Source organism: Vulpes lagopus, chromosome 24, assembly GCF_018345385.1.
Source record: "Vulpes lagopus strain Blue_001 chromosome 24, ASM1834538v1, whole genome shotgun sequence".
NCBI classification, from domain to species: domain Eukaryota; kingdom Metazoa; phylum Chordata; class Mammalia; order Carnivora; family Canidae; genus Vulpes; species Vulpes lagopus.
The window spans coordinates 18141158-18160144 of record NC_054847.1 but is presented as its reverse complement, the minus strand read 5'-3'; the positions used below and the strand labels follow the sequence as shown (position 1 = coordinate 18160144).

Below are 18987 nucleotides of genomic sequence, written 5' to 3'. Positions count from 1 at the left end.
AGGGTACATCTTTGTTTTATATTAACTGAAACAAATTAGAAAGGAAATAGTTCTTTTTTGGAGGTTAAAGCTGTAATATAAAGTAATAATTATGAGGGATCCCTGAGTGGCGCAGCAGTTTGGCGCCTGCCTTTGGCCCAGGGCGCGATCCTGGAGACCCGGGATCGAATCCCACGTCGGTCTCCTGGTGCATGGAGCCTGCTTCTCCCTCTGCCTGTGTCTCTGCCTCTCTCTCTCTCTCTCTCTCTCTCTCTGTGTGACTATCATAAATAAAAATTTGTTTAAAAAAAAAAAGTAATAATTATGAAATTATAACAATACATTTAATGGCTGATTGGTCTTTCCTCTATAGAAATGTTGCAAGTTCTAATGAGATCCAGAAGACAGACATAATAAGGCTGTGTTCTGTGGAAAATTAAAATAATGTATAACTTCACTTTCTAAAATATATTGTCAGCTTCAACAAATTAATTAATACTCTTGTGACTTAATGACATCCTATTATAAAATTAGAATTACTCTTTTGAAATACAAGATACATAAAAATATATTTAGAGGCACAAAGGAAATCTAAATGAATTCAAGTGTATTTTTACATATAGTTTAAATATATATTATATAATAACATAACAGATCGTGATACCCTAAGTAAATTTCTAAACCAAATAAACCTAAGTAACGACATCTTCAGCAAATGTGACCACATATAGCATTATATATAATATTCAAATAACTTTTTTGAATATTTGTTTTAATCTAGTGAATTTTTAATAACGTATTGTTTCTATATCCTGACAGATTATGCAAAAGGAGACTTAAAAATAAAAATGATCTAAGTTGAAGAAATCTCTATTTTAAAACATCCTTAGATGAGTGAAATGAAGAGCAGATCACCACACAGAGCTATATATAAAACTAGAAGAATAATAAAAAGAGTGAAAACAATTTCATGACCAAAATGATGAGACAAAGACTGCTTTCTTTAGGAGTTTGAAAGATTATCTATTTAGTTCTGAAGATGGCAGGATGTTGTTATTTCTGTCACATGACTGCTCTGGTTACTTATATCAACTATTTTGTGCTGTTAAAGGTCCTATTTTCTTATTGAAGGCGTCTCTACTTGGGTGGGAGATTCTTATTCTAAAGTCAACTATAAGGTTTAACCAAGGGCCTGGCAACTTTTCTAAGAGCAGCTGGATTCCCACACCAAATAGCACTGGCAGGCATTTCAGCTAACCTTAAGACTGTCTTACCTCTTTCTTTTATAGATGCCTGAAATTACTGCCCTGCAATCTCCAACTTCCCGCTCCATTGAGACACCCCAGTGGACACCGGGTTGTTGACATCCACAACACCACTGGTTCAAGGCTGGAGCGGGTAATTTGCCTATGAGGAAAAGGTAAGTTTGGATTTATTCAATGTGGCGCAGATCTCTAAGGTTTTCTGATTTACACCTTCTTCATATTCCAGAAGATATAAAATAAGAACACAGTGTAACTTCAATGATCTGAATGTCTAATTACACTACTTATCCATTCTTCTTTAAGTACATCATAAACATGTGTTTAGCTCAACTTTTGATTACTTTTATAAAGAGAACCCTAAAGCTTTCTGATGTCAATCACAGCATTCAAATAACTGAGGTTACACTGTATCGAAAACCTTAGAGAGTCATCAGTCGAAATGTTAGACAAAATGCCTGCTAATGTACATGTGCCTGGGTATCCAGCAGCTCTGAGTAATGTTGAAAGGTACTGGTTAAATGAATTAGAGTTCTATTCACCTTCAGTTCAGCTCCTATCTTATGATTATTTGAGCTATAAGAAAAGACTAATTGATGAGGATATTTTTAAAAGAGTAAGGGACAAGCAGAGGAAAATTAAATCAGATTCACATTTGCGGCAGGTCAAATATAATCTCTAAAGAAAGACAAGATCCTTTTCAAAGACATCTATCTTCATTAACTTAATTTTAATTGTAGGAAAAAACATTTTAAAAATACTAGGTTCCACCAGTGTATTTAGTTGACAAAATACTATATGAAATGGAAGAAAACCAATTTTGTTCCAGGAAACAATATGGCAGCTGTAAGAGTAAAGTCCATTATAACAGAAGGGATTTGAGTGAATTAAACACAATCATACAAATTGAATGGTTCATAGATAAGACTCTAAGAGAAATAAAGCTAAAAGAAAAGCAGAAAAATAATTAATTTTAGCATTATCTATGTCATCTGAAGCGGACTACTGCTCATTACACAGACCCACTGTTGCCAGATATGAAATTGATACAGAAAATGCTTCCAAAGTATAAATTTTGCTGAACTCAACTAGTTGCTTTAGAACAAGTTTTTTTACAAATAGGCAGAAGAGGTGCTGTGTACATGTTAAAATTTTAGGTGTCTCTACACTGGGTCATTTGCTCCCAAATACCAACACTGATGATATAATTCAGCCACACTATAAACGTATCACTTTTTAAGGCTCCTCTTAACTCCTTAAAAACTTTTCCCCAGTGAATTATAGGTCAGAAGGGGGTACAACATTATGGATAATACTACATTAATGAACAATCTACCTTTTTTGAGATTTGTGGAGAAAGAAGCAAAGTCAGAGGTTGAAAGGATGTTAAAATAATGGGAGATTAAATGAACGTGTCAAAATCTGCCTTAAAAAAAAAAAACACAACAAATTTTACACTGTATGTTAACTTGAATTAAAAAATCAAACCAAACCAAACAAAAAAACTCCAAAATTTGCCTAAGGTTGGCCACAGCTATCTAAATTACATTGACTAAAAAAATCAAGTGAATGGTTTTCAAACGTCACTGATACTACTTCTGCAGTTTTTTTGTTTTTGCTTTTTTAAACCAGTCCTCATTGATCTGCCTTATTTTAGCTTAAACCAGTTCATTTTGTATACAGTGTGCTAACATACATTTTCTGTATTTTTTGGCCCTATTACATCAGGGTGTCACATAATGCTTAATTAGACTGCTAAAACGTGGAAAACTTGGATGAAAGTTTGCAGTAGGAAGATAAATATGGTCACATATATACTTAACAAATGCCTAGATTTAATGATACTTACATTCTTGTATTACTCGTTTTGTTGACTATGACAGACTTCCCACTCTGATCAACATTGTGGTCTAATCCAAAGTAAGCGGCTACTCTGTGTAATAGCATCCTATGGTAAGATGTCATTGGGGGAAATTTTTTACGTGGAGACCTAGAAATAGAATAGAAACTAATTTAGTAAGTTAAGGAGAACTATGATGACAATTTGTTTTGTTGTTAAATGTCAGGACTTACTCATTATTACCAATGAAATCTAAAATTTCTTGTTCCAATTTCAACAGCATCATTCTGTCCCTGAAACAAAATATGAAGACTCATATATAAAACTTAGCATTGAAATACTCATATACACTGAATTACCATGGCTAATTTTCTCTAAAAATTACTGCAGTTTAAGGAATACTGCAAACTTGATGCAAGAATAAATATATATATGTGTGTGTATATATATATACGACTTCTAAAAAAGTAACGTTTTAAAAAATAAAAGATGACTTTTTTTAGTTTAATTTTTTATTATGGAAAATTTCACACATACACAAATGTAGGGAGAACTGTGTAATGAATCTCAAATGTAGTCTTTACCTGACTTCAACAATTATCAATATGTGGCCATTCTTAAAAGAGATATATTTTGTCTGCTAAGTATCACTATATTGGAGTCTGTTCTGTAGATACACTGATAATAAAAGCATATAAATCTTTACTTCCTTAATAAAGCTGAGAAATAGCAGAAACAGAGATATCTTCAGTTAGGCTGATGACTTTGTTATGCTGAACTCCATAGAAACAGTACTCTAAAGAACATGCAATGCCAGTAACAACAGGAATGCTCCTATGGGAATCTAATGCTAGTATATAGATGGAATTATAGCAGAGAAGTATGAAATACATTACTAATTCTAACCCAAGAGAAGCCTTCTCAAATCATTCTATAACCTTGTATCATGTATTTGTAAGACTTTGGAAATTTTTGACATAAAAACAAACATGAACCCAAAGCTTCTAACATGAAAAACAAGTAAGGACTCTAGGGAGTACCTGCATGTGCTCCTTTAGACCACTAGGGTCCTATTTAACGCACATATGCTGTAACGAATATTAACGGGATCACTACTACTAGAAGGACCTCCTTATTCACATACCAAGAACATGGCTCAAAGGAGTATTCTTGTGCTCACTGGAAATTTCATGTGCATGTGAAACAAACACTCAGAGAATCTTCAAACCAGAAGTAGCTTTACAGCTCATACAGTTCTGTCCCCGAATTTTTAGACCAAGAAAACTAGGCCAAAGGTAACTGTTTCCCTCTCAAATAATACAGAGCAGATCCTTCTAACTCTAATAGGACAGAGGATGTGGGGCCATTGCTTAAGCTGCCTAAAAGTCTGTACTATACCTCAGCCTTGACTTTGACCTTCCCTCTTCATTGCAAAGAAGTCTCATAAAACCAATAAATATCTGACCATACATTTTTTTTTCATTATTTGAAAAATCAAGACAAACACATGCCTACCTGGTGACTTTAAACTCAAAGCTAAAAACAGGATTACATTTTAAGACAAATTCTAACAACATTCAATTCTGCCCCAAGCTTGGTTCTCCTTTGGTATTCCTCATTTCAGTAAGTGCCACTATCTTTCACCCAGCATGCTGTAAGAAGAATCTGTGGACTGCTACAATCCTTTTTCTAATCCTCCTATGCAGTTAATTACTACTGCAAATTTTATCCACCTCCTGTTTATTTTTCTATTTTTCACTGCTGCTACCCTAGATCCAAGCAAGCAGGATCTCCAGCTTCACTACTCCAATAGTAGTGTATAGTATGCTTTCCTCATTCCCTTCTTATTTATTCAAACTGGAACATCCATAACGATCTTCTAAAAACACATGTGACCACCACATGTTATGCCTTAGTTAAGTATTTACCACAGGCTTCCCACTGCTCTTAGGTTAGAAATAAGCATCTGTAATGGGGCCTACAAGGCAGGCATGATTGGGTCTTTATCTTTTCAACCTCAACTTCTGCCCTTTAATCACAAAACTCTTTACATTTTGGCTTATCTCTGTACTTGCCAAGCTCTTTCCTGTCTCAAGTTACTTGAACATGCTGTTTCCTTTGCCCAGAACAACTTCCTATATTCTTTCTTAGAACCTGTTTCTTTCACACTTTTCTTTAGTAGCATTTATCACACTTACCATTGTATAGTTATTTGGACTATACAGAGGAGCTCAACAAATTATCTGCATGGAATCAATTAATCAAATTATTTCACTCATAAAGTCTTATATTTTTTCCCTGAAAATTTTTGGGGGAGGTTGGGAAGTTTTTATCTCAGAAGGCTCCCTCTACAAAAGAACTTATTTATGTAACTTTAAGACCCTCTTTTCATCTAACCTTTGGAGTACAATGTGTCTTAAGATGAAATAATTCTCAGTAACTTTCCTGGTATATCTTATACAGTTATTGTTTAAAAAAAAAAAGGAATCTGAGGCAGGCAATTTACTAAGCATTCATAAAACAGTACTTTCAAGTGGGTTTTCTGTTTCACAGGTAAATGCAAACATATAATAAAGGTAGTAGATTAATCACATATAGCCAGTATGGAGGCTAAAACACACGAATGTAAAATAAATTATATCTATAAAAATCAGTCAAGGGACAGAAAATTAAAGGAAGTAAAATGTGGTATCATACCTAAAACATGGGGGGTGGGGAGTAAAAATTTAGTGCTTTTTGGACATGTGCAAATATAAAGAGACCATCAACTTCATATAGACTATACCCATAAGATGGTTTTTTTTTTTAATTTTTGTTAATTTATTTATTTATGATAGTCACAGAGAGAGAGAGGCAGAGACATAGGCAGAGGGAGAAGCAGGCTCCATGCACCGGGAGCCCGACGTGGGACTCGATCCCGGGTCTCCAGGATCGTGCTCTGGGCCAAAAGCAGGCGCCAAACCGCTGCGCCACCCAGGGATCCCCCCATAAGATGTTATATATGAACATAATAATAACCACAAATCAAAAACCTACAATAGATGCACACAAAAAGAGAAAGGAATCCATGCATAACACTCAAGAAACTCATCAAGCCACAAGGGAAGAGAGCCACAAGAAGAAGAAAAGAACAGAGAACTCTAAAAACAACAGAAAACAAATAACAAAATGGCTATAAGTACATATCTATCAATAATTTTTTAAAAAGATTTTATTTATTTATTCATGAGAGACACACACAGAGAGAGGCAGAGACATACACAGAGGGAGAAGCAGGCTCCCTGTGGGGAGTCTGATGTAAGACTCATCCCAGGACCCCGGGATCATGCTCTGAGCCAAAGGCAGCTACCACTGAGCCACCCAGGCATCCCTCAAAAATTACTTTAAATGTCAATGAATGGATTTAAAAAACATGATCCATCTATATATTGTCTACAAGAGACTAATTTCAGACCTAAAAACACAGATTGAAAGTGAAGGGATGGAAAAACATTTACCATGCAAATGGTAGCAGAATAAAAAGTCAGGTTTGGGATACTTGTATCAGACATGACAAAAATAATGGTTTTCTGTTTTTGAAAACTGGGCAAAAGATCTGTGTTCTTCAATGAATGCACTGCCGCTGAAAAGAAATTTCTGTTGTCTCCACGAAAGAAAAAAATTCTAGCAATTTTACTAGCCATGGATACAAATACAGGCTTTCCCCCCCTTTCATAAGTAGATCGATGGATTACAAAGGATTTTTTTTATCATTACCTGGACCATATATTATTATTTTTTTAAAGATCTTATTTATTTATTCATGAGAGACAGAAAGAGAGGGAGAGAGAGAGAAAGGCAGACACAGGCAGAGGGAAAAGCAGCCTCCATGCAGGGAGCCTGATGTGGGACTCGACTCGATCCTGGGTCTCCAGGATCAGGCGCTGGGCAGAAGGCGGCGCTAAACTGCTGACCCACCGGGGCTGCCTTGGACCGTGTACTATTTAAACTAAGCCTTTCTGCTTAGTTTACCAAACTTTTAGTTACAGAGAAGTAGAACTGGTTAGAAAAATTAAGGCTGGTTATCTTCCTAAATTCTTAAGATTTACACTTTCTGCTTTTTATCCACTACAGCTTAGTCCATGTCTCCCGTAATCTGTAATCAAGGTTAGATATTTTGGTAATGATAAAAAAATTAATAACCCTTTATAGAAGCACTGTGTATAGGACTTAAACCAACAGGTCCACAAATTACTTTTCCTAAGCCATAAGGTTTAGCACAAAAACGTAAAAGTCGGCATATTTACTGAAATTATTGTATAGTCTTTTAAAGGGAACCAATGTATGCTATTATTTTAAAAATAAGAAGAACAGGGATCTCAATCAAATGGATCAATAAGCTGTTACCCAAAGTTAAAATGAAGGGGCACAATCTTTTAGTTATCAGTGTTCTAGCCATTACACCAAAAATAACTTTAGAGAAACTGTACACAGCTGGTTTACTAGTGGAAAATGAAAAAGCAGAAAACAATAATGCTTCCATCTGACCACCCCCTTTCCCAATATTCCATATGGGCTTGGTCAGACATTTGTGACAGGTAAGAAATTAAATAAACATTACTGCCAATAAAAGTAATTTTAGAAACTACAACAGAACTATCATATGACAATCCCCAGAGCAAACCAAATTACTTTTAAAATATCCCTTCTCAGGATTAACTCAAAAGTTGCTCCCCTCCATTAGTTATGTACCAGTTATCTGTATCATCCCTATTTCTTCACTACACATAGAATTTACACAAAATAGGATAAAATCAAAACAAAAATAGGTAGAAGATCATGTATGTCACTGAGTATAAATTCTATCAAAGTCAACTTTACGTTCTTAGGTTCTAATTCGGCAATGATTAGTTAGTGTAGCCTCTGCAAATAATTTCTGTGAATAAGAATTCCAGATAAATTAACATTTGGAGCTAAGTTTTTTGGCTGAGAATAAAATATTTAATGATCAGAACAAAAATTTTGAAGTGAAAGGTTGACTAAATTTTTATATCACTAAAAATAAATAGGCTTAAAATCTAGAACTCTCTGAACAATACTGAATCTTGAAAGTTTTAGTGGACACTTGCCATATTTATTACTACTTTTGTACCATGCATATCTGGCAATTAATTGTGTCTTTCACTACGAGAACAGAATCATTAATTAAGCAAATCTTATTTCTCACAAAATTTAGCATTAGCTACAACTTTCTAAACCATATCAACATTAGTAACTTATACACTAGCCATTAGACGAATTAGTCATTTAAATGTTTATTCAAATATAAATTCATATGCAGAAAAAAGTACTGATACATGCTATAACATAGATAAAACTTGGAAACAGTATGCTAAGTAAATAATGACAGTCCACAAAAGACCACAGAGACATGATTTCATTCATATGAGATGTCCAAAACAAGAAAATCTGTAAAGATATAAAGTAGATTAGAGCTCAAAGCATAGGAAGTTGAAAGCTAAAGTTTCTTTTTGGAGTGATGAAAAAGTTCTAGAATTGACTGTAGTGATGCATGTACATCTCTGTGGGCGTAACAAACACCATGAAATTGTATAGTTAAAAAATATACAGGTAGAAAACTTTAAAACTTTTGCATTTGTAGAAGAAAACAGAGAACTGAGCAATAGAAAAATATTTTAGATGTATAAAAATATTTTTTTCTTTTTTAAAAAATTTTATTCATTTATTTATGAGACACACACACACAGAGAGGCAGAGACATAGGCAGAAGGAGAAACAGGCTCCATGCAGGGAGCCCGATGTGGGACGCGATCCTAGGACTCTGGGACTACGCCGTGAACTGAAGGTAGAGGATCAATCGCTGGGCCACCTAGGCATCCCTAAAAATAGGTTTCTAATTGTTGTTCTTACTGAAGTCTCTCCTACAGGTTCAGTGGAAAGAAAAATTCTGTCTTTCTAGCATCCTATCTTGTTTTATGGAAATGAGCTATGTGTTTTCTACCTTCCTCCTTATTCCTCATGAGTTCTGGTTTTCACCATTCTACCCCAAATGAAACAATTTATTAAAATAGCCAGCAATTTCCTAATTTATCAACCTCATGGGTTGTTTTGGTACTTCTATTTTCATGTTTGTGTGTTATTTTTCATGAAACAGCTCCTAGCTTCTGACTTCTTGGCTAACTTTTTTTTTTGTTTTGAGAGAGAGTGGGGATAAGGGCGGGGGGAGGGGATGACAGCAGGAGAGGGAGGGAGAGGGAATCTTAAGCAGGCTTCATGCCCAGTGATGAGGGGCTGGACCTCATGACTCTGAGATTATGACCTAAGCCAAAATCAAAAGTTGGATGCTTAACTGACTGAGCCATCCAGGCCACCATCCACTGCCCAAGCTAACTTCTAAGACAAGCATTCTCATGAGTGTTCTGCTTTTAAGAGTTAGTCTCTTCCTTTCTCATCTTACCTTTTCTATGCTGTCTTTCCACAGAATTTTGTCCTTGTCATTTACTCCATTTGTCAGGACAAATACATCCTCCCTCCTCAAGCTTCATCTCTATTAGTGACTACCCAATCTATTACTTTAGTCAGGCTCATTTACTTGAAAACCAGAGCCTTTTAACTTTGGACAGATCTCACTTCCTGATTTTTCAGTCAGGTACCTTAAACTATCCTTATTTATAACAGAACATGCCTTATTCCATTAAGACCTGCTCCTTACCCACTTTCTCAGTTAATGGGACTGTCAGGCTAGCCAAAAACCTAGAACTATTCTTTTCTATTGTATCACACAACTACTGTGGTACTTCCTAAATATCTTTCAAACATGTCCTTTTCTCTCTATTCTTCCTATGGTCTCCTATACATACTCCTTATTTATGAAGGGTATTGGCCCTTCACTGACAAAGTAATCTTTCCAAAATGCAAATCTGATTATGGTATTACCCATTCAAAATCCTTTAATTATTCCTCAACCTAGCATGTCATACTCAGTACTTCTTAAATGATGCGCTATTTGATATTTGAAGTATTTTTCACTGTTCATTATTGTCTTAAAGATCTTTTTAGCATCCCTGTCTTCCCAGTAGCACCTCCACACTCACTGGGACTCACCAAATGTTGGTACAATCTTAGGTCAAGGACAATTGGATATGGGCTGTCTTCATACTTCACCAACACCTTCTCCATCACTTTCTAGAATCACTTGCCACATGCCTCCCTGCTGGAGCCAGAATGTATAATCTTGTCTCTCCCTGGACATACCATTTCCTCTCTCACACTACTGTGCCTTGTTAATGCAGTTGTATTTATCCAGAATGCCTTCTTCATGTTTCTGTAACTGGATGGCTTCCACTTAAAGTACTGTGAATTCAAGGCTCAGCTCAGGCATGTATTTTCAGTGAAGCCTTCCCATATCCTTTCAAAAAGTGGTTAAGGTTCCTTCCCTGGATTTTTACAAAACTCCAGAAACTGCTTTTACAACATCAATTCTATTTTAATTACATATCATGTTTTTTTCTAGCTGAGATGGTGAATACTTTAGGGTACAGATGATATCTTCTTTTTCTTTGTATCTTCAATGTTTTTAGCACAAAACTTGGAGCATGACAGATGCTCAGGGTAAATGCCTCTTCAATGAACTGATGAATTAATCATTCTGTTGGGGCCACTGAGGAATAAACTTGAATTGAAGAAAAAAAATAAGTCATGTAGACTTGTCTTATCTGCTTCCTCACTCCATATTCCTTCAGCCTTTTTTACAAGGAGACCACTTTTCATTTTAGTGGTTCCTTTTATGGCATTTATGCTATATGTAAAATAGAAAACCAAGATGATACTGAATATAATAAATACTGAATGAAAATAAAGATGATCTTGAAGCATGACATAAGCCTTGGTGAGACTGAAGAGTTATTCCTTTTTTCTTCCATGTGCATATACCCAAAGAAACTATTTTAGTTTCATTTTAATGTATGTCAAAGAACTATCACTCTGGGAAGCTAACATCTAGAGGAGGGGTTCTCAACCTTGGAGTCTTCTATCCCATGAACGTGCTCATCGGATATTTTGTAAACCTTTGATAAACCTTTTTGTGGGGAGAAGCCACAAAGGGGTCAATGACCAACCAGAAAGTTAGAGTCTATTCATTAGTACCTGGCAACACAAAGGGCTTCACAGTGACTCATATAAGGACCTTAAAAATCTCTGGGCTGAAGGTTAATATGCAAAAGAAGGAATAAAAATCCTGCATTCAGCTAAGTTTAAAAAACTCATTATAAATGAATATACCAAATTCTTATGTGGTTGAGTGTATTATTATGAGGGAAGTGTTTTCTTTTTCTTTTCCATGGAAAAGATTCATGATTACCTCTCTACCTCAATTAAGAGTCAAAATATTTAGGTGATTCTGTATTTCCAAAAATTCCTAAAGAAAAGATGAATTATTTTTCTATAATGGGACATGAATAATGCAAAGAAATATTTATACATGTGCATATAGTAGATCAACAACATCTTAGCCCTAAGAAACTAAAATGTTTCTGGTGTACTTCAAACACTGTAATCTTACTCTAATATTCTAACTCAGTAATGAGAACAAACATAACAAAATTATGGTACTCTAAGCAATGTAAACCTTATAAATTTAATTTTTACCTGGGATTGTTTTTTAATGTATTTACTAAAAATTCATGTAGATCTATGCCAGTTGAATCAGTGTATTCTTGACTGGAATCTAAAAAACAACAACACAAAAACCCAGTATAAAGTTGTTTGAAAACAAATCCCTTTCCCTTTCAAACATGATGCATATCTTAAATAAAATGAGATGCCCCACATGGGAAAAAATTGACAAATTAGGAAAAGGGAATTTATGATGAACTCAGATGACCACAAGCTTTCTACTCGCATATAATGAACATGACATCAATTTATGTAACTGCATGTACACGCATGTTCTTAAATTTTTTTACATGTGCCAGTTTTATTTATTCTAAATTCTTTAAGACTCTTTTATATAAACATGACAGATCTCATGATCAACAATGCCTCCATGAGTTAAAAATTAGAATGAATGAAATAATCATCTACATTTAGTGCAAATTAAGACAGCTTAGTTCAGTTATGAATATAAGTAGAGGCAATGATTTAGAAGTAGGTAGGAATTCTAGTTCTGAAAGAACATTTAATTAAATTTGATCAGGTCTATCATCAAAATAGTCTATCCTTTCAAAATAGTTTTCCAGTTCTTCCCCTTAAATGTAATAAACTTATGCTGTTTAATACCGGCAAATGTAACTGGGTTTATAAATTAAAGAAACATTTTTATTGACTTACAATGCTAGATGGTGGTGGAGTTCTTTGAAATTGATTATGAAAGATAAGCATTATGGATTTCCAAAAATATTCTTACTAGATACTGAATATTTTGGCATCAGCTCATTGTATCATAAAGAATTAAAGAGTAATACTATTTTTAATGGAATCATATTCAGATTATAGTGATTCCAGTATTTCATTATGAGAGACCAGTAAGAGGTCAAGACAGTTGCCTGCCTCAGTGATTCTGACATGTTGCAGATTTTTGGCTGAAGCATCTTACTAACGTTCAGGTTTATATTATGCCATTTTGCTCAGATAAGCAAAAGTTTTATCATCCCTTCAGTCTGTCCTGTTGGCATTTTTACTACAGATATACCATACATAGTTTTACCAGGAATAAAGGATGGAATTATTGATGGTGAAATTAAAATTTTGTTTGAAAACACAGAAATAAATCGCAAACCTCTTGATAACATTTTTCTGGGCAACTTATCACTGGCTTTTTCTTTTTCTGCTTCATCTTTTGAGGGCTTCTCCTCTTTTTCAAATGATTGCGTTAACTGGATCTGAATTTTCTCCTGTTGGAAGGCAAAATCAGTTATAAATGAATATATAAAGCAATTCAGTTCATACCACATTTTTATATTTTTTGAATAATATAAAACTGTATGGAGGAGGAAAAGGACTAAGATTTTTATGTTATCCAATTAGATTCTTCAAAATGGAATACAATTTAATATTTTTACTACTTTCATCAAAGTCCTGATACATGTTAAAATTAATATTTTGAGTTTAATATATTAATTGAAACACATCTTCAAAATGATCTCAGAGAATATAAATATTTTCTATATTACTTTGAATGTACCTACTTGTAAAACCCCTGGAGAGTTAGAAGCAAGGTCTTCTTAACCTATTTTGGTACTGGAGAAGCCACGGCCAAACAAAATAATAATTATCATCAACCATGACAGTAGGAGTGAGTGTCAAGTCAATACTTAACAAAAAATAGTTTTTTGAGTATCCCATATGATTTCATACTCCCCCATTCTCTTGCCATATAAAAATGTAGGTACAAACTTTCCAAAACCAAATGCATACAAATGATTATTTTTAATTTATGATTTACACATTATTGTTCCTCCTTCCATCACCACAAAGATGGAAGGATTTCAAACAAGATTGTTTTCCTTCAGGGTATGTAATATTAACCATGAAGTAATCATTTCTATAAAACAGAAAAGGAGAAGAAACTCTACATTCCATTTCAAAAATTATGTCTTTACATGTAATTTCTGAATCCAAAGAAATTCTTGGAAGTGAATTCACATAACCTAAAAAGGTAAAATAAAATTTAAAAAATCACATAGCTCTGTTTATTCAGGCAGAATTATGAAGGCAGAATAACTTCCAGACCATTTCTACTAAAGACAGAGGTATGATCTATTTGCAGACTAAATGGTACTATTATTTATTGATGAAAAACATAGATTAGACAATTACTTCACTTTTCTGGGTGATGGCTATGGTGGAAATAGGTCTACTAAGTCAACATCAAAGGGGATATAAATTTTAGGAGTTGAACTTGCAGCCACAGAATTTTATTAACCTTTCTGTCCCCCCACATAACTCTTTAAAAAATGTTAGGTAGAACTTCAGATCAAATATATATATATATTTCTGCCTATAGGGTTGCTGACTACTAATTTTATCTCCTTTTAATTCTGTTCCCATTCTATCGCAGTTAAATTTGTGGTTAGAATATAGGGCAAACTCTGCATGCGCAATTTTTACTAGAATGATGAATACTTGCTTTATACTCTTTGTCCTGCTTACTAAACTTCACACATTAATCAACCTCAACACCTGGTAAGTCATTTTTCTCATTATGACTAATTTTCGAATCCACTTTTCTTATTCTATCCCTAAATGTAAAACAGATATTTAAAAATGAATCCCAGAACTGTATTTCAGACGTAGAATATTACAGAAGTTTTCCTGACTTACAGATTCTACTTCTACTCAAGAATAATATATGGAATCCAGATTGATGGAAAAGATTTCACATTTAGATCTTCACCAAAAGGAGCGTCCACTGGCTATCATATTTCATTTTAAAGTTCCCTTCCCAGAGCCCTATATTTTAAGTACAGATATTAAATTATTTCATTAAGATGAGCTGTATTTAAAAATCCAGTAGGCTTCGTATACCAAGGCCCTGCTTTCAGTTGGTACTGAGGCCTTGTTTTTAAGTAGCAAATAAATGCGACATATTTTAAACTTAATAGTCCTTTTAAATGAGCTCTTCTGACTATAAATAACTGGAAGGATAGCAACATCTCGATAGGAAGCTGTAATTCCTTTACTCTTCACTCTGTCATTCACATCTGTTATTGAGGTCACTTCCCTCTCATAAGCTCTCATAAGACACAAGTGACATCTCTCTTTTAATTGCCTCTCAACCTTTTGAATAATGAGTTTTATTCTAGATTAATTCCTCAAAAATCACATTCTGAAGCAGGCATTATTAGTTGAAAAGTGTCTCTACTGCCAAGAATTAGATACTACCATATTTCATGAGAAACAGTTCATTTTCTAATTCCCATTCAGGTGCAATTTAGTTAACTCAAGGCTTGGAAGAAGATGATTTTCTACTAAAAGGAATATCTTTTGCTCAGAGAGAATAATAATGGGTTATTATGTGAAAAAAAAATGACTGTATCCAAGAGAAACTGAGAATCTATTAAGTGGAATACTGAACTCTGGCATAAAAACCTTATACTCATTATTCACATGCTATAACTCAGCTTTTTGAACTTTATATAAACACAAAAATTACCTCTGATCAATAATATATACATAATATACAACATACACATTTCTGCAACATACATTCTTGATATTTTTTTCTCATATATATTTTCACTAGATGTACTTATGTAGTGCTGTGAGAATTTTCCCTCTAATATTTTTCAGATCAGGTTAAAATGTGAATAAAACCAAAGATCACATTACACTTTTTCTCAAAAGGTATGCACTTTTTCCCTATTAACAGTCTTATAAATGCCTGACCCTTCTCATTTCCTCAATATCCTTGTATTAATTCCATGAGGCTAAGATGGTGCAACATTTTAGTCAACGGAATGAAGAAATGAATATTCAAAAAACATCACAATATCCACTACTCCACCTTGTATAGGTGTTCTTTACTGACTCATACAATATAACTTTTAAAATTGCTATTTCAAAAAAATTCCATTGATTTCTTCCAAAGTGTACCATAACTCTTCAGCTGTGTCAATAACCATGTAAAAGCCAAAGGTTAACATTTAGAAATGTTCTCTCCAATAAAATAAAATATTTTGATTATATTTCGCTTCTTGCTAGAAAGTTCATTATTTTATTACTAAAGTGTATCTACTTTATAGAAGAGATAACTCTACTATCTATGTAGTTAAATTTTAAATAAAAATCACAAATTTTGAACACTATATTCCCGACACTTGAACAAATTTGTATATATTCTTTATTGACAATAAACAACTTATTCTCAAAATCTTCCTTTTCTTGTATTTTGGGAACAAAGAAGTGGAGTACTTCAGAGAACTTGACATGTTCTAAATATGTGACAACTATCTTCAATATCTATAATAGGCTTTTGAGGGTATAATTGCCATTTATTTAAAAAAAAAAAAAGATGTACAACCTGCCATGGCCTATTTTCCCCTTCCTCTTTTTAGTCACCATTTTTTAAACAACCACAGGTTGCTTCAATTCTTTGAAAATGGATTATTGGGATATAAGGGGATTTCAGACTGCTCAAACTGTTAAGAAGTACAACAAACCACAAACAGGCAAAGTTATCACACTGATAAAAACACTGTTTGAGGGTCCTAAAAACCTTATGTATAAATGTCCAAGGTAACATGAGATGAAGATCAGTGCACAGCTGAGTTTATCAGAAAAGTAAAGTCAGAACATTAAAAAGAATAAAAAAGGCAAACTGAACTGTTTGCTTGAACCTCAGCTGTTCAACATTTATAAGCACAGACAGAAGAGAAATTAGAAGTATTAAACTATTACAGCCAACCTAACTAGAAAACTGGCTTCACCATGCGTTCAGGTTAATAAGTAAAATAATACATCAAACCAAAGTCTTGGTTAAGTCTCCTCTTCACACACAAGCAGTTAAGTGTTTAACACATTTATAAAAGCCAAAATCAAAAGGACAAATTTCACCACTGGAAGTACCACTTTCATATTCTATAACTTTTCAATAATAATATAGAATCTTTTAAAGCCATATTCACATCTAAATATATAAATCCCTACATTTATCCAGAGAGAGGCCACTGCACTAAGCCTTAGATTGAAGTAACAGGGTTTTCCCACATCTGTATCTTTGGTGGCAAGTATTATGAAATGTTTCACTCATTTAAAAAAAAAAATGAATGAAAACACATACATAATGCACACACATGCATATACAACTTTTATTTAACCTTATGAAAAAATATTCTCCAGGAAGCAGGTTACTGCACCATGTCTTTAAATAACAATATTTGGTTTTCTTTTCTTTTTTTTTTTACCTGGTTCTCCTGTGATATCTCAGCTGTAGGGGGTGGTGGAGATTCTTCACACACTGCAAGGCTCCGAACTAGCTTTAACTTTGAGCTTGACTAAAGAAAAGTATTTAAAATTAACACTACATTTCACAAATCTAGGGCATATCCAAAAGCCCCCTAGAGTTTCTTAAGTTTCTTTATAGTTTCTGGCATGTACAAAAGTAGGTGAAATGCATAAGTTAAATATATCATTAAGTATCACTAAAACCCTTTGTTAAAAGTGAAAACAAGTAACTGCAGTTTTGAAAACTGTAGCAATAGCAAGAATGGGACTAATTCCAATTTCAAAACCCAAATGGTGTGAAAGCCATTTTCTCTATAGATAGAGAACCATTAAAGATATAAAAGCAATGCACAAAAGCGACTAGGCAAGACAAAAACCCCAAATAAAACAAAATAAGCTTTCTGCCCCAAACAAAATATGACAAAACTAAACTGAATGCAGCGCTGTATGAAAACAAGGATTCATCAAGCATGAAGGAAGGCCCTTGGCATGCCAGCACAAAATATTTACTATACCTTAGACCTTTTTCCTGTCTGTCCAAATGACTGCAATGGCCGCTGAACACACAAGAAAGATTTGTATTAAATTTCATACTGAAACAGAGTTTGTTGCTTAATTCACAGTCCTAAACCACAGAGGAAACTACTTGCACAAAGTATTGGAAATGAGGAAATCAAAGTCGGTTTTAAGTAAAAAAGTATTGATTCCTCCCAGAAGCACACTTGTGGAAGATTCCCTAAAATCATTCTGAGGGTTGGCATTTTCTTCAAGTCAGCAAATGGCCACAATTTCCATGTTAACTGAGCTCAACGGAACTTGTAAGGTAAACTTCTTAGGTAGCACCAAAATAATATACACTTAAGTTTATTTTATAATACATTTCACTTTAACTAAGGTTAGGGAAACACACACACACACACACACACACACACACACACGCAAACCCTGAGGGATTTTAAGTAGCTGTGCTTAGAAAAGTTCCAAACTTTCCAAACATTCAAAGAAGAATGAATGTTTCAAATGCACACCGCGTCAGAGTACAACTCTCTATCAACAGAGACTTTTCACTGTTAGAAGTACACCACCAGTTTGTGACGGTCTAGGGTAAGGCAATGAGGCAGAAATGAAGAAAAAAGGGCAGAGTTACAGTATGCATGTTCATGCAGCATGACTGTAAGATTGTCAGTCACATGACTGGGACAGCTGCTGGGGCAACCAGCTCTAGTTTGTGATACCAGGTTTTGCCTCGGGAAAGCTGAAACGCCCATGAAATAGAGCCAGATAGATAGGTTTTAAACACACTTCACTTTCCCCCACCTCCTCCAATCTACCTTCTAGCCCCAATACCAAACAGGAATCTGTCATTCATATGTATTAAAACCAAGAAGCTAGTTTGGTACCAAACATAAAACAGAAAGATCTTTAACACCTAGATTAGTATGCTTCACATATGAAATAAAGCCATTTCATTCTAACATCCACGAAAGCCTTCCGTAAAACCAATAGAAATGAGAATCTCCAGTACCAGTGTCTCCTGTCCCCCTTTTTGTACCCAAGGTTCTTGAAAGATAAGCAGCCATGGATTTTGGGGATTTTTGTCCCTGGATTATACATACTACAAATTTGGCAGTGACAACAAAAGGAAAATAGAAAAAATAAAGAAAAATGACTTTCCATGTCTTATACAGAAGAAAATGGCATTTAAGGGCTCCCAAATGCACATGTCAGTGCTGCCAAGGAGAATTTCCACATGTTGGAACTGTCCTCGGTTCTTATTTACTTTCTCCTTTAGTTAGTTCAAAAGGATTTATAACAGTCTAAAAATAGAATTTAAAAAGTTATGCCATATAATGGAGGGCTTAGAAGCAAAAATGTGGGAGAAAATCAACAGATGAATACTAGAACATGCACAAAACTGAGTTCCAAGGCATTAGAAGAAAAAAAGAATCTGTGACTTTAAAAACT

The 18987-nt window shown here is 34.2% G+C and overlaps 1 protein-coding gene across 10 annotated transcripts in view; it reads right to left on the bottom strand.

The window, feature by feature from the left end:
- The window catches only part of R3HDM1 (R3H domain containing 1), a 201184-nt gene that overhangs the window by 97074 nt on the left and 85123 nt on the right, over window positions 1-18987 (bottom strand). For 7 of the 10 annotated variants that reach the window (XM_041739510.1, XM_041739515.1, XM_041739507.1 and 4 more), the window contains exons 4-9: window positions 17538-17579; window positions 16983-17072; window positions 12857-12971; window positions 11728-11806; window positions 3315-3374; window positions 3091-3231 (exon numbers count right to left, since the gene is read on the bottom strand). In XM_041739510.1, coding sequence (XP_041595444.1) covers window positions 3091-3231; window positions 3315-3374; window positions 11728-11806; window positions 12857-12971; window positions 16983-17072; window positions 17538-17579 — 527 coding nt within the window. Of the gene's footprint in view, window positions 1-3090; window positions 3232-3314; window positions 3375-11727; window positions 11807-12856; window positions 12972-16982; window positions 17073-17537; window positions 17580-18987 lie in introns of those variants that run through there. The other 3 variants (XM_041739513.1, XM_041739516.1, XM_041739517.1) reach the window with 2 other exon arrangements.